Raw genomic sequence first — 17061 nt, forward strand, 5'->3', positions numbered from 1 at the left:
CACACACACACACACACACACACACACACACACAGGTGTCTGGGGGACAGGTGTGGGGGAGGATGAGTACAGTATGTGGGATGAGGGGCTCAGCTGGGCCTGGGGATGACAAGCAGAGGAAATGGGTCAGTATGGATGAGTGGAGAGAGACAGAGGGAGAGAAAAATGGACATAGGAGGGAAGGAGTGGAGAGAAGAAAAGAAGGAACAGGAAGGTGTCCTTTTGGATTATTACAGGTGGTGCAGCCACAGCTGGGACCGAGGAGGGAATGGGTGTATGGGTGTGTGTGGCACTGTTGTGGTTAAGGTTGGCAAGTTGAACAAAGGTGGTGTAAAGAGAGGTCAGTAAAGGTGAGGGATCGGTGCTTTAGCTGAAGTTACAGTACCGCTGAGGGCATGGAGGACGATACATCTGCAAAATGAAATTTTAATACAAATGTAATGCAATGTTTTGGTTGGTAGTCATTAAAGGAATCGTTTGATGCTTAATCACTTTCCTGCTGAGAATTAGATGAGAAAATTGATACCACTCATATCTCTCATATGGAGTCTTGCTGTCACCATGAGGTTTCCTGGGCACGGCCCTGCTATGAGCTTTTCCACCAGGTTGAGCTGTGTGTGTCTGCAGATACCGCAGCAGGATAAAGTCTACACCTGAAATATGGAATCAATAAAAGAAAGCAACTGGCCCTGCCTTACCTGGAATCAACACAATGAAGCATTATAGGAGAGGGATTATATTTTGATGGTGGTCTGTTTTTACTGCCACCTTCTGCCTGTCCTTTACTCCATCACTGAATCTCATTTGTTCTCTCTTCTAACCCCGCATCCTTTGATTCATCTTACATTTTTGTCCAATTTTTCAGCTTCTCCCACTCCAGTGTCAACACACACACAACTGTGTTTTTTTTTTTACTCTCATCTTTGCCCTCCATTTTTTCTCACTACGTCTGGAGCATCTCTCATCACATCTCCTGTTTCCTTCTCTCCACCTATCTTCCTGTCTCCTCTTTCCCCTCTTGCCTCTCTGCCTCAGCATCAATAGAGGGCCCATCTGTTCCCATACATCACGCACTTCATTTCAGTTTATTAGCTGGGATAAATCATAAATATTTCATTATACATCACGGGCGGCTGTCGCCTGCACACCGACAATTTATCACCGCTGCCCTCTCTGCCGGCTTGCCACGGCGGCTATAAGCTTTCCAGTCTATTAAACAAGATTGATACAGTGTGTAAATTTAGATATTGGGAATTTCTTCACAGACCACTGCTCCGCACTGATAGGCCAGGGTAACAGAGGAGGAGAGGGAGGATGGAGGGAGAGTGGGAGAGAGCGGGGGGGGGGGGCTTGGTTGGCTGTTAACACCACTAACAGGGTAGTTTTCCTCCTCTTTTGGATGAGGGGTAAAAACAAAAAAAAGAGTACTGGAATAATTTGGTTACAGCCATGTAGCTCTCATCTTATGCAAATAGATATGGGGAAAGGGGCAGTTTGCATGCTCATTGATAAGCTGTTAGTGTGCCCTGTGCGTGTATGCACAACCTGAAACAGATAAAAACACCATAAAATGCATCCATTTGGCTGCAAATGTTTAAGCATGGAGTAAGAAAACGGCATTAATGAGTCAATGTTTGACAAAAAAGATTTGAAAGAAACACTCAGACAACATACTTGAATTGAGTTTGAAGTCTTTAAACAGGACTCTGACCTTGTCTCTTTGAGGGGAAGGAAATAACAAGGGATAGAACAGCATGTTTGGAGAGAGGCACAAGTGGGAATAGTGATTGTAGAACACGGACTGATAAAAGAGGAAAGAAGGGCGGGAGAGAGATTGTTGGGAACTGTGTTACTAGGACACACACACATACACAAGCTTGAACACACACACACACACACACACACACACACACACACACACACACACACACACACACACACACACACACACACACACACACACTACTTCAGGCATCAGAGACTCTCTGCCATTATGTGTTATGGCGTTGGAGGCAGATATGGCCGAATGGCTTTCTTAATTAAAACGATAAGAAGCCTAATTGCACTGGGCTTTCATCTCATTCTGAGGCATTAAAGAAAGTGAAGTCACACAGTGTGGGAAAAAAAAAAGAAATAAAAACAGATCAAGACTTTAACTGAGGATGGAGGGCAGACAAAACTTCCCTAATGTCTTTCAGAAAACAAGAAAATGACATTAGTTGGCTCTGCAAGAAAACCTCATTCTGTTACAGTATAATTGACATTGCAGAAAATCAAAACTTGATGCCACACACACACACACACACACACACACACACACACACTTAAGCCATTAATTATCATTTTGTTAACAGGAAAAACAACATTGTGCAGAGAAGTGTGATATCAACAGTTTTAATAATTCAAGGTACAGCAATTTTAGTAATGCAAAAATTGCTTTCAGAGGAATTTCTGCTGAAGTGTGAAATTTTTTAACAAAAATGATTGGTCTTCATTCCTGTTGTCATATTATTTTAAATTAAAGAAGTCTGCATTGGTGGCATTCTTGACATTTTCCACAGTAAACCAAGCAAAATATATTGCATGAAGTGGAGGAAAAAAAGAAATATGAATTGTCTGCAATGATAGTTGTGAATGAAAAAACATAATTCTAATGTGTGCTAATGTAATATATTTAAAAGGTCCCATAGTTTAAACTTTTCTAGTGTCTTATTTGAACTCAGTCTCAATGTGGTTTTACATTTCATCTCTCAGGCTTCCCTCTGGAGCTCTATAACAACAGGTTGGTCAGCCAATGAGAAGAGAGTCTCTTCTCATTGGCTGACTGTTTTCTGAGTGATTGAATAAAAACAAAGCAGATTCCTGGTAAACACTCTGCATGGTTGGGTGGTGGGTCCGTTTGGGCTGGGCTAGGGGCATGGCTGAGAGTGGTGACTGCTTTGTTGTGACATCACAAAGAAGACGACAAAGACATAGAAGTCCTGACGTTTTAAGGCAGTTTACAAATACAGGTGTGCATTTCTCTGTGGACTGAGCGCTGTGATACTTTCACAGTATTAATAAAGCACCTTGAGCTGCTTTATCATCAAAAATGACATGTAAATCTCACTTTTCTATTTAATATTTAGTTACAAAACCACATGTGACATACTCAGGTTGGAGCTTAAATTCAACCCAGACAAGTCAGGTAAGATCCTCCTGGGTGCACCAGGCTGTTGGCGCTTAAACCATCAAACAAACTGTTTGCCTCTCTCGCTGAGTACCCACTCAACAAACACTCAGAGCTGGCAGGGAAGCAGCACAGGGGGCTCCACAGTGCCGATACCATGTTACCTCAGAAAATGTGAACTATGATTTGACAAGATTCAAAAGTAGCTCTGGGGTGTTTTGAATGTTTTTCCCAAATCATTAATTGCTGTCGTTACTGTCCTCTGTATTTTGGCAACTACTTAAATTTACACAGGCACACAGACAGAGTCTGGACATGTTGCTTTTCTTGGACAAAAAGTGTGTAAAGGAAAAGGGCAGCGCGTGACATATGACAAAGGCCAACAACACAAAAACACTTCAGCCTGCTGCCAGTAGCATCGCTGCTAGAGGTGTTGGGGAAAGAGTGAGGAAACTAAAAATGCACAAAAACTGTTTTTGTGGAAGTGAAAGAAATCATTGGGACCTTCCAGCCACATAACAGATTTCTACTGTCACTGAAACAGATAGAAAGTGTTGTATGAGTGTTTGTAATTGAATGTGATTTGAGTCTGACCTTGATCTAAGTACCATGCACTTGTTTTTGTGTGTACACCCCACTCAACCCAAGAGATGTGGCTGGAAAGTGCACACTATGAGTGATAAAATGAAAACATGCCCACATTCACTTTATCATCTCATTACGGCTTTCACCTACTGTACACTCAAACTCAGACTGCAACAGATAAACACTGTCATCCATGGGTAGCGTGTGCCTAAAAAAATAAAATCCAGGTCCAGGGTAATGCGTAATGCCCCCAAAAAAAACCCACATACACATATCGGCACACTCGCCTCCCAGAGGGTGTCTGGCTCTGAAACCAACAAGTCTACGCTGCCCAGTATCATTACAGTGAAATAATAATTCAACATAATCAATAAATGTTAATTACTTGCACATCAAAAATGCAAGTTTATGCAATGTTTTGTTTCTAAATAAGATGTGTACCTTACACACCTGACACTGAGAATGGTTTACACAAACATTTCTGTGGATGAATGAATCCTGTCTTATATTCTGTTGTCATGTGAAATCCTCATTAACTCCTGCTTTCTTTTCACAGCATTTGAAGTTTGGCAACATTTTTTTCATTGAAAAAAAAAACAAACAAACAAAGAAAAAGCCTGATCTTTTACGGCTGAAGCACAGGTCTGCGTTGCCATATCTACACCAGACACTGAGAAAAGCAAATCGAGTGAAGATTATCTTCACAATGTAATATCACACGCAATGTTTTAATGGTTTAACAGAACCAGTTAGCAACACTTCCCAACACAAGTTCTAAACAGAAACAAAACACACGCATCTGCCTAAACACATAATCCTTCAGCATAGCGAGTAATTTATCTGTCTTTAGGCTCGTTGTATAACTGCTGTAAAACCAGGTTCATCACAAAAACCATAAATTTAGTCACCAAGGTGACATTTGGAACATTTCAGCAAGCTTCTGTGTTCACTATCGACAAACGCCACTCAATCCAGAAGGTGGAGGTTGCATAAGTTCTGTAGATGATAACTGTATATTAATTTCTTAAATAAATGCAGTTACCTGCAGTGTAATCCTGTGTATGCCATCTCTGCACACAGCGAGGCATAGTGATACAAAGCTTTTTAGTACCCACTCAATAGTTTCAAGAACTGAGCATCTTCAGCCAAAACTCAGGAGTGTTTTCCTTAAAAGAAGTTGACATTTGAGAAACGCTATTTGACCGTCATGTTGTGTTTATGCACGCCTCTGCACTAGCATCAATGAAGTGTTTAAAGTGAGCCTGATGAGGAGATGCTTCTCCTCTCTGAGAAGGTACAAGTGGTGTCACAGTCTTTCATCACATTCAGCACAACCTAAACTCTCACACTGCGGGTTGAAGCTGAGTGCCCTCCATCGCTGTGGAGAGGAGAGCCTTATCGGAACAAAGATGACAGAGGTCTAAATGCGAGCCATGCCTCTTCTCCGAGTGACTGTAAACACTTAGCATATATGAATATTAATGTTCCACATTAAAGCCCTGATGCCTAGATGGAAGAGTTAATGAGGATAAATAACAGACAGCCAAGCAGTGAAATCTCAGCTCTGACATTATTTATCATCCTTAACTTTTGTCACAGCTCCTTTTTTAGTAATTAATATCGTACAAGAAAGCACTTTGCACTTGGATGAGTGATCTAATTTGTTTAATATAATGCAATTAAAGGAGCGTGAATTGCTTTATGTTAATGTTACTGATTATATTCCTTGCTGGGTTGCCTCTCCACCAGCAGATAACAAGCTGAAGAGGATTGATGTCTGTCTCAGATCTGTCATGTTCATCAAGAAAACTACTTAACTGCTGTTTACATGGCCCATACAAATCTGATAGTCAACCATCGACTCCAGAGAACAGCCGTCAATTATGAAACCTGAATATTGAGCAAACTAGATTTCAAAACTCAGCTTAGTTTTACTTTTGGTATTTTTTGAAATCATACTGCCTCTTGTGTCTTTGCTTTTGACCTGAACAGATGGATATATGATGGAAGAAAACAAGGAAAGGCAAACAATCAAAGCAAACAAATAAGGGTAAATAGAAAGTTTCTTTTCCTCTACAAAACTGTCTTTTTTTTTTTTTTTTTTTTTTTTTTTAAAGTTTTCTGAAGTTGCTTCAACAGTTTGCTAAAAAACTCCTGGAGTTTAGTGGCTCACATGAAGGAGGGTTTAACTAGATTTGCCTTCAACCGGTGTTAATAAAAGCAGGACCACCATGTGTTGCCACCTTTGCTGTAAATGTTACAGGGATGGCTGGTCTGAACAAAGTGCTGCGAGGGTTGGGTGTTGGCGAGTCCCACAGGGAGCTCTGACATTGGAGTTGGGAGGACACAATGTGACTTGGGGTGAAATATGACATTGGGAACACAAGAGAGTGATGGAGGCAGGGAAGAGGAGAGCACAGCTGGGAGCGAAAGAGCCATGCACAAATGACTAGTGATGGCTCTGCAGGATATGAGCCACACGTCCGTCCGTCCGTCCGTCCGTCCGTCTATCCGTCCGTCTATCCGTGGAGAATATACACTGCAGCTCACCTTTACAGCTGGGGTCACATCTCTCTCAGTCACACGCAAGCCAACAATCCAACAACCAAAGCCCTTGCTGTCTTGTCAACTTCACAGAAAGACTGTACTGTGGACAGAGGGCTGAAAAAGGCGAGAGGGGACCAATGTGCTCAGAGATGTTTGTGAAGATGAGCGGTATAAGAGAGAGCGCAGAGAAGAAGGTGACAGCTTCCCTATATTGCTGCCAGTCATGCTACGCAGCACCAACGCAGCACTAGAGAAGTCGCCCCTGGCCAGCTGTGAACTTATTGATTCAAACTCTCACACTCATTCTCTGCTGCATACACTCCACTCTTCTCTGGGCATCTCTCCTTCACCTCCTCTTCCTATTTACCTCCATTATTAGCTTTATTTTCTTCAGATTTCATCTCACCATTCTGCGTCGGCCACACAGTGTAAGCAGAGTATTCATTTTTTTCCATACATTTTCAAATGCAATGGATTTTAAACCTGTGTTTTGAATTCAGCTCCATGCCGTTCTGCTGGCTGATGTAACAAAAAGCAGTTTTTAGGTTTTGAATGTACTGTAGTCGCCAGGATGACTTTCTGCAACAGTAAATGAATTTTCATCTACCTGTATTTATACACATGTTTAATTAGTGCATTTAAAAAAAAGAGTGGAAGCATGCTTTACGCTTGGACTTCCTCACATGAATACGAGACAAACGAAATGCCATGTTTACATCATGTTTTCCACATTATTTTTGGTTTGACTGACACTATTTTAAATTACACCATCTTAATACATCCTCTTCTTCTGCTGGTTTAATGGCACCCGACAGGTATGACATGCCCAACTCCTAATATTTGCATTTCAGCAGTGGATGAAAACGAATATTCGGCTAAAAATTTGGGCAACATTTGAATGGAGACTTGACTATTATCTCACTGAAGACTCAAGGTTTATTAAAGGTCTAAAAGATCGCAGCACTGAACTATTGTGGGTTGAAGCTCAGTGTGAATACCCTGCAGAAAGCTGAACTGAAAGTTATAACCTGAAACTATCAGTAAGGTTGTGTGCTAAATAACTACAAATGATAAGAGAACAACATCTTTACCTGACTTCTCTTGACAAGTTTCAACTGATGAATTGACACTTCCACAGCTGCAACGATTAAACTAAGCTTTCTGCAGAAACAGTCAAATGTAATGTTTATTTTAAATCTATTAAAATCCCATTTTATACACAGATATATTCTGGTTTGCTATTCTTGGCATCCAACCAGGACTGTCGATTGAAACAAAAAAAAAAACTAATTTTGAACTTTTTAAAAAACAATCTTTGTAATGAACTATATTCAACCTAGGGGCGATGTACCTATGTATGCGGTAGATCTTAGACACAGTATGTCTTAAGAGGCACCAAATAACTTTAAACCTACAGGGATGGATTGTTTTTTCATTCTCCATGGCTCAGCTAAATTGTTGGTACTGCACTCATGTCAGAAGCTAGTTCGATAAATGGCAAGTGGACTTTCTTGCCCCGAGTAGAGTCTCTCAGGCTGCATACAAATCCTGCCCACTACACTTCAACTGGAAGACTGATGGAGGGTTGCAGCCTGGATGTGAATGGTGCTTAGGAGGCACTATTCAGGGCAGGGAAGTCCCTTCAACACTTCACTGTGGTCAAGTTGGTGGAAGTGTGAGAGCTTGTGGGTGTCTTACTGTCTTTAAATTAAACATTTAGAATTTGTTGAAAAGGTTAACTCACATCACTTTGACAGCGCTAGTCCAAAAGAAAGTACATCTTAGTCAAATCCCTGAAAAGCGCCTTTCATTTTCCCTCCCTGACCTGAAGGTCAACTCCTGGAGGATGAAGAAAGACTGATGCACAAAAATCTCTGTGGGAAGGTGACAAGAGATCAGCCAGGAGTTAGCAAGTCAGAGAGAGGGAGTGTGAGGATGAGACAGTGTTAGAGAGAAAGGTGGGGCGTGAAACAGGGAGCAGGTGTGAGGGTAAAAAGGGTAAGAGTGTGAGAGGGGAGGTAGGAAGCTGAGGAGAGGGTTAAGTGCAAAAAACTTGTCTCCATCTAACACCCCCCACTCGACATCCACACTGAGAGGGTTTGTGTGGACACGGCAGGCCTGTGTGTGTGGACAAGAGTAACTGGTGTGGGAGTTTGCTGTCCACATGAGCATGTGCCTATCAGGAAATGAACTGTATGTGTCTCACTGTGCGTATAGAGTTGTGAAGTGGGATTAGCTGCTGGTTCCACTTGTATTTTTTCTTCATTATAAATTCACATTTGAAATGTTTGAAAGGTTCTAAATGTTACACAACAAACCGCAGGATAATTTAACAATACCTTATCGCCATTAGATTAAATTACTACAACTTTGTTTTTGAGACATGGTGTTTTTTCTGTGACTTTGGTACTCTATTGTAGACGGCTCTAAATATCTCAGATCTCATGAACCTCGTGCACCACTGCTATGGAGATGAAGCCAGTCAGATACATGACTTCGAGCTGTGGCAAATGTTTTTCTCGTTGTAACTTGGATAAGAACACTTCACCAAATGAAGTTGACAAATTAAGCCAACACTTGACAGGAATAAAAAAGTAAATTGATATCGAGGAAGAGTTCAACATTTTTGGAAATATGCATATTTCCTTTCTTGCTGAAATGAGAAGATTGTTTCCAAGCTACCTATGAAGCTAGAGCCAGCAGCCACTTATCTTAGCTTAGCATAAAGATTTAAAGGAGAGGGAAACACCTAGGCTGGCTCTGTCAAAAGCTCAAAAGCATGTCTAACACATTTTTATGTTGTTTGTTTAACCCATACACAAACCAAAATGTTGTGGAACAAATCCTCCCTTCATGAAGGTTTCAATGTTCAATTTTTGTTAAAGAGGTGTTGATTGTGTGACTGTTTTGGAGGGTGTAGTTTGTGGTGCTGTTGAACTGCATTGCATCATACTGACAGGTATTTCTATTATTTTGTCCATCCCATTCAAATCACTGAGGGTAAACTAAAAAACACACACACCTCTTTGTGTAATGCAATACAGTTAATCAGCATCACGACTTGAAGACGCCAAAATAACAGTTTCAACAAAAACTCTACATTATAACTTTCATCCAGGAAGGATTTACAGCAGGACTGTTGTATTAGACTGGATCAGTTTTAGCTAGGTGTACCTAATAAACTGACAACTGAGTGTGTGAGTTTAACTTGGCATCAGGGAATACAGACAGGTGGGTGGGCAAGGAACATGTTTGATAGCTTTCTATAGCATAGTCCTGTGTGTGTGTGTGTGTGTGTGTGTGTGTGTGTGTGTATATGTGGCTTGAGGGACTGGTCTGTGGGGAGCTGATTGCGCGGGCTCTCATTATGTGGCCAGTGGCTGTAATGGAGTGTGACAGCAGCGTGCTGTGCTCTGGATCTCTGTCCTTCCAGCCTGCAAAGCCAATTAAACACACTCTGCCCTGCTCTCCCACTGCCTCGTCCTGCTTCGCTCTCCATCACTCCCTCCTTCCTTACTGCTTTCCACCCCCACCCCCTTCCCCCTCCACCACTACCATTGCCACCATCAGCTCCCCAGCCCTTCCTTGTCGGTGCCCACTCTCTCTGGGGCCTTATATGCCAACCTTTGTAGCTGACTCTTTCTAACTCCTCCACCACCACATCTCCAAGCTCAATACTTGCAGCTCTTTTGCTTCTGGCTCTTATTTCCTGTCGTCTACATAACAATTCAAAGCTCCAATTGCTTCTGCCCTCCCTCATGTACCCCTGAGCCTCCCCCACGCCAACCTAACACCTGTCTACCAGTGGCTTTGCAGTAAAGCAGGGCTCCTTTGCAAGGGGTGGGGGGGCAGAGAGAGAAGTGCTAGGCTGCAGGGGAGAAAGCCTCTGATGACAGCTTCCCTCTGTGCTAACACACACACACACACACACACACACACACACACACGCACACACACACACATACACTAAATACAGGGAGAGAGGGAGAAGAAGAGTGGGACAGCAATATTTGGTTCCTCAAGACCCAGAGCAGTCATAACCACTTAGGAGGAAAAATGCCCTGCAGCACGAAAAACACACAAAGTCCATTTATCACTCCCTCATAGTCCCCCAAAATGTGCGCGCACACACACACACACACACACATATAGTACACATATACTCTATGTGTGTATGTATGTGTGTGTGTGTGTGTGTGCTTCCTTGACTGGACTTTTTTTTTTTTAAGTGTTTAAAATTAAGGCCTGAAAATGCAGTCTGCGGCACAGACGCAAAAATCTTTCAACATCTTTCCTCCTCCTGTGAATCCCTCTGACAGCACCACTCATGTAGATGCAATTAGTGGCAGAATTTACTTCCTCCAAGGGAATGTGTGTGAATGTGCGTGTGCGTGTGCATGTACGGTGCTGAAGTGTGAGTTAAGAGAAATGCGGGGAGGAGGAGAGCAGGGTTTTTGTACCTGTTTTGAACCAGCCACCATCAATGAAAGACTCTCTGGTCTCCTGAGGTTTGTTCCAGTACTCCTTAAAGACAGACGGACCTCGAACCAGGAGCTCGCCCTCTTTCCCCTCCAGACCTGGACATACCTGTGGTATATTCACAGAGTGAACGGTTTAAAATACAGTTTAAGAGTTTAAATTAGCCAGAACAACACTTAAATGAGCATCTAGTTGATTGCTGGGTGATATACTAGCCAACAGCTGCAAGAAAACAAATGCTACACTGAATGCTAGAAGAAGCCAAAATGCTGCATTTCCATGTGTAAATATGTAGCCACTATCTGTATCCTGGCTTGTACAGTATATGTCAGGGTTTTGAAATCAAAATCAATTACACAACTTGACATATTCCTGTTTTTCATCCGCTGTCTACAGATAGATCAGCTTATAACCTATTCATCAGTTGATTACCCGAGTGTTTCTGTGATCGCCCAGCACAATTGTGGTGTTGGTTGTGTTACTCATGACAATCCGAACTTCCACACGGGGAAGTGGTGACCCCACAGCCCCTGTCAAATCAAGCAGAAATACACAAGAAAAACACATGAGTACAAACTGACGACAGTCTATTCAGAGAAGGATGGTATGGTTTTTGTCCCTTTTAAAGAAGGTGGACACTTACATTGATAGTAACCAACAGAGTGATCACCACCAACATCTAGTGCAGGATTTCAACCACAGTGGGAGTGCTCTCTTCCGAGATGGCATTAACCTCCGTCTGCAGGGCATAACTGGTCACTAAATGGTTTGCTGAGCTTGTAAAACATTGTAAACCAAAAGCCATTCGTCTCAGTCACCACAAGTCAGCTTACTTTGGCAGTGATGAGGATTTCTTGGGAACGCCTGATGCAGCTGTTTCCACCAACATCAAGTGAACTATGATTAAGATAACTATTTCTGAACATTTGTCTTAGACTTTAAAAAACAGATACCAGGGCTAGAACACACTCTAGGGCATTGCAATCTACCAAGTGTATTGATTTCTCAAAATGACACTGAACTACAGCATCCGTGGCTTTAAGTCAATCCAAGATTCACAGTATCACCCTTCTCTGTCTCTTCTTTAGCACCACTTTTATGCTGAATCTGAAAATGAAAGCAAACTGCTTCAGTCTGTTACTCCTAACTACTGCTAAGTGCTTGACAAGGCTTTTTATTGAAGCACAGCTACATAAAAATGTTATAACTGAGCTGACCAATTATGAAATACAATAAGAGCTGTGTGTCAAAAATGCTGTTCATAACTGTGAGCTGTGCTGATGTTTAAGTGAAACTATTAATAAGAAATGTGTTAAAGAAATGTGCTACAAATTGAAAATGTACTGACACACACCTTCAGTCTCCATCTTTGTGTGTGTGCAAGTGTGACCCCCTGAGTTAGTAATTATAGCAAGTGTGCAAAGGTGATACATGCTGTGTGTGTGTGTGTGTGTGTGTGTGTGTGTGTGTGTGTGTGTGTGTGTGTGTGTGTGTGTGTGTGTGTGTATCTGCCTGAAGTCTATTATGCCGTTTCACAGACCACTGCTCTCTCAATGAAGAGCAGGTCAGGTCCCAATTAAAGAGCGATTCTCTCACTTCATATTGATCTAATCCACTCCAGTCCTGATTGGCAACGTCTATCACACGCCCTCCATTACTTGCACTCAGTGCAGCAGGGAAAACCAACTGACCATAAAAGTAACTACACTGTTACTCAGTGGACAAGAAGGATAACAAAGAAGCTTGAGTCACAAGGTTGCACAAAAGGTTACCAAGTTACAATGATATCCTGAACTGCTGCCAACACTGTAAACAAGGTTAATTGAGACCTGAAGAGCAAGGTTTGCTCTGGTATCTTATTTTCATTAGAGTCAGAGTGTCTGTGAGGATCAGCTACAGCTACAGCTGGAGGACATTCAGTGTCTTGCTAAGCGGGGTTAAGCTGCCAGGATGCTTCATCAGAACTGCTTGTCGGACAGTCGCATAGCTTCGGAAACCCCATACCTTTGCAATTCAGACCGGAGGGGGTCAGTGTCCAACCATTTCTGTTACTTTCATGCCATTATTGGCCAGTTGTGTAGAGCTGAGAAACGAGTCTTTGAACTTCTCTCTTTTAGCCATCTTTGTTCCATTTGTTACACCGGATCTTAGAAATCAACACGGTGCGTATAACATCATTAGCAACTGGAATGAAATAACTGAATTGTCCTTTACAACACAGCTGGTGATGAAAACCAGAATTAAAACCAGAAAAGGTAAATTTCAGCCTCCCGTCCTCTTTTCCTCTAATCGTGGTGAAGAAGTGCAGACCGAGTAATTTTCCTTGAGTTCTTCACCAAGACCAACAACAAAAAAAAACTGCCATCAACAAAATGACAAAATCAATGACATGACTCCCCTCCCTCAAATGCAAAATCCATTCATGGTTCAACTCAGGGAATCTGTGTGTTCCTCTATGGGCTCCTCTATCATCTTTTTTTTTTCCCTCTCTTGCATCAGGGGCTCGAGAAACTTTGGAGTCTTGTAGTATTCGGGTATCAATGATTCAGCAACAATGAGTGTCATTTTGAAGAGAGCAAGCAGGTTATAAATGCTACATGCTAGATGGGAGTGGAGTGGAGCCAGAATGACAAAGGTCCAGATAGGATTGCTCTATAGTTACTCTAAGAAGTTATTGAAAGATTTCATATTTTCTGAGCTTCAAATGACATAAAGCTTTGGAAGGATGACATCTGGATGAAGACGGATTTAGGCCTGGAAGATGTGACACTGTCTGTTTTCAAGAGTGTGATAATGAGATGGAAAGAAGTAGGATGAACCAATCTCATATATTTACATCTCAACAACGGCAACATGACCTAGAAAGCCACACTGTTGTTAATCTGGAATGCCCCACAACTGTTAGATATACAACAAAATCAGGCCTGTTAGATTATTAATAAAATTGCCATCAATAAGGTGTATAAAAACAATGAGTTTTCTGCAACCTAGTTGGCGGGGGACAGAAAGAAAAGACAGTGGGTGTGTGTGAGGGAGGGAGAGAGAGGGTGACTCCACTCCACTATGCCTCTGAGAGTGTTTCCTGCGGTTGCTATTGATCCATTTTAACCTACTTAAAGACAAGACAGGAACACACTGACTCAAACAGCCACAAGCTCATGCCTGCATACACTTACACCTAGATACAAACATGCGTACACACAAACGTACACACATCTTCCACAAGTCTCTGCGCTGCAATGGAAACATCAATACAACCACAGACCTTTTGAAGCCATTCTTAATAATCACCTGAGAGGAATCAAACAAAGCCTGTTCAGTTTATACCAAACATTAGCTGACAAACAAACAAAACAATGCCCCAGCAAAACAGCAGACAGAGGATTACCCGATCCACTTGCAAGCTAATTAGCTTTACCTGTAAGACGAAGAGTTGGCTGGGGAACAGGAAGGGAAGGAGAAGGTGGGGAAAGAGAGGAAGGAGGGAGGACAGGAAAAGACAGGAGAAGAAAGCAACCACCGCTAGTCTGACCTCATTTCTTCACCGTGCCTTTGTTTCTGCATGTGTGAGGGAGGTGTAGTTGGGATTGTGGGGTTTTACCTGACATCACACCAGAGAAAACTGCCTACGATCAAAACACAACACTTGAAGCCGAAGCACTGAATCAAACTGGTGAGGGTAGTGGAACAATATCAGAGATATTTTAGAAATATGTGATAAAAAAGGGGAAAGTTACTGACTGCATTGTTATATAAACGGTTTCCTTTCTTCGATGATAATTTAACATGCCGTTGTTACAGCAGTGGCATTATATTTATAATATGGCTGTAGTGCAAGTAAAAGATTGCACTTTTTCACCATGTTTGTCCACTTTCTATCAAGAAATATGTCCATACGGTCTTAGAGGATGCTACATATTGAAATATAAAGTAGCCATCTGAATTATGTCGAAACTATGATATCTAGAGGACTTTAACCAACTTTAACGCCATTTTAACAGATGCCTAAACATTTCACCAACAGATCAGCAAAGTTGTTTATAGACTGCAGTTTTCTAACCTGTCTTACAGTGATGGTGTTCACGCCAGTCAAGAGCACATGAGGAAATGCTGCTCTTGGTTTGTTTAGTCATGACAGGGTTTTCAAGCTTGAGTAACTGCTGATTATCAAACCTGTCTTTAAAAAGCGTTTTGTTCTGGCTTCATTTCCTGCTGCTGATCCGACAGTTGACTTGTAACCTCACCACATTTTGCTTGGAAGAAGACCAAGGCCTGTATTTTCAGCTTTGTTAGTGCTGTTATTGTTTTTACACCCGGGGTCGATTGATATTATTGCTCTCAACCAGAGGGAGGCAGAGTAAATAACTTTGAAACATAGCTGGTCTGTGTATGACCTTTAACCATACTTGTTTGTATGGAAGTATATAAGCATCCAGTCAAACTAGTGTACCTGGGATGCGTGGGCCCTTGAGAGGGTTGGACAGTGCCATGCCGATCTCGGTCATGCCGTAGCGTTCCAGCAGTGTGTGTCCTGTGATGTCCTCCCAGCGCTGCAGAGTGGGAAGAGGGAGAGCAGCCGAGCCCGAAACCATTAACCTGGAGAGACAGAGAGAGAGAGAGAGGACCAGACATGAGGGAAACACTTCAGGCTCCAAATAACACATTTCTAGTTTTTACTATGCCATAATAACTTTTTCAAACATGTCAATTTTAAATCTGTTAGGACTAGAAATTAATATGGGTTCACCGTTATGATGGGCTTTAAAGTTTATGAAATAGCTGGAAATTAAAAAAAAAAAAAAGGGGTAAAACATGTCAAAGAGAATTAGGAAGTTCGTTTTTGTACATCCATGGTGCAAATTTTGTCAGATATTGATCAGTCATTGAGTAGGGGAATTTGTCCACTGGTCCAGGTCGAAAATTGCATGATTCTAACAACATAAAAAATGTTTGAAAAAAAACCCAAAATATATCAAGGGGCAATAAAATACCCCTTATCGCTATTCTGACATATCTGCGTAAAGAGTCCTAGTAAACACGAATCTGTGGATCAGCATGACATAGATGCTACGTCTCTGAAACTCTGCTGGAGGGATGAACACCATTCTTCCAAAAGACAGTTCCTCATTCAGTCTCACTGATGGTGGTGAAGAGCTCTGTCTGACACGTCTTCAGTCAGGTTCAGATGGCCATAGCTTATAGTCTGTATATACACACATATACATTCATCCACAAATACATCTACCCATGAGTAAGCTGTCTGTCATTGATCCCGCAGCCCGTACCTGATCCTTTCTTTGCAGACCGCTCTGACAAAGTCCTTGACATGAGGCTGTGTGAAGTGCTGATCATAGTACTGGATCAGCTTAGAGTAGATAGTTGGCACAGCCATGAACACATTAACCATGGGAGCCTTGGAGCTCAACAGCATCTCCCACACCTGCAACACAGCAGAGAGAGAGAGGGAGAGAGAGAGGGAGAGAGAGAGAGAGAGAGATAAGCATAACACAAGAGGGAGGAGGGAGGACAGAGATAAGGAAAGGTGAAAAGGAAAGCAGTGTATCTAATGGATGGGGCCATGCAAACTAAATTATTACATCCAGATTCATTCCATTACAGCATGTGATAAAAAAAAAGTTACTTTTTTTTTCTGTATTTGATGTAAATGGCAGAGTAAAGTCCAGACAGCGACCTTATATTAAACCTGTCAACACAATGCCAAAAAGACAAGAAAAAAAAAGTCAGGATTTGTAAAGGTCAGAAGGAGGAAAATAGCAGACTGCTGTGGGCCAGTTAAAAGGCTACTTCTGACAAATGTGCTTTTTGACTGTTACAGAAGGAGCCACTCATGTCCTCCACTGCATCAAACATGCTGCTTTAAACTCACATGCAGGCGTTGATGGGCATAAACATACACCGTGAACCACATTCACATATAAAGATACTGTTCAAATATCATATAAACCCACTCGTTCAAGGACAAAGCCATTTTACACATGCCGCCACACCCACTCCACCTCATCCCACACACACACACACACGTAGTCTGGGTACATCACAGTAGATGATGCGAGGATGGGATGACAGCATGAATTAAGTGAAGGTGAACGACAGCTTCTCTAACTCCCGTCTCCCCCTGGGAGACAAACGCTCCTCCCCAGCTGTCTCCCCTCCCCTCTCAGTCTACTTATCCTCACTTCTTCTCCTTTCATTCTACCTCCATTTCCCAAGTGCTTCTTTTTCATTCTCTACTTTCATCTCTGACCCTGCATCCTCCCTTC

General features: G+C 42.1%; 1 protein-coding gene across 4 annotated transcripts in view; it reads right to left on the bottom strand.

Annotated features, from left to right (window-relative positions):
• Window positions 1–17061, bottom strand: part of acsf3 (acyl-CoA synthetase family member 3) — a 32102-nt gene that overhangs the window by 6051 nt on the left and 8990 nt on the right. For all 4 annotated transcript variants that reach the window (XM_023424367.2, XM_023424368.2, XM_087178791.1 and 1 more), the window contains exons 4-7: window positions 16066–16220; window positions 15231–15376; window positions 11213–11310; window positions 10762–10888 (exon numbers count right to left, since the gene is read on the bottom strand). In XM_023424367.2, coding sequence (XP_023280135.1) covers window positions 10762–10888; window positions 11213–11310; window positions 15231–15376; window positions 16066–16220 — 526 coding nt within the window. The remainder of the gene's footprint in view (window positions 1–10761; window positions 10889–11212; window positions 11311–15230; window positions 15377–16065; window positions 16221–17061) is intronic.

Source organism: Seriola lalandi, unplaced genomic scaffold, assembly GCF_002814215.2.
Source record: "Seriola lalandi dorsalis isolate HSWRI2012SDOR001 ecotype SW California unplaced genomic scaffold, Sedor1 jcf7180002054735, whole genome shotgun sequence".
Lineage (NCBI taxonomy): Eukaryota > Metazoa > Chordata > Actinopteri > Carangiformes > Carangidae > Seriola > Seriola lalandi.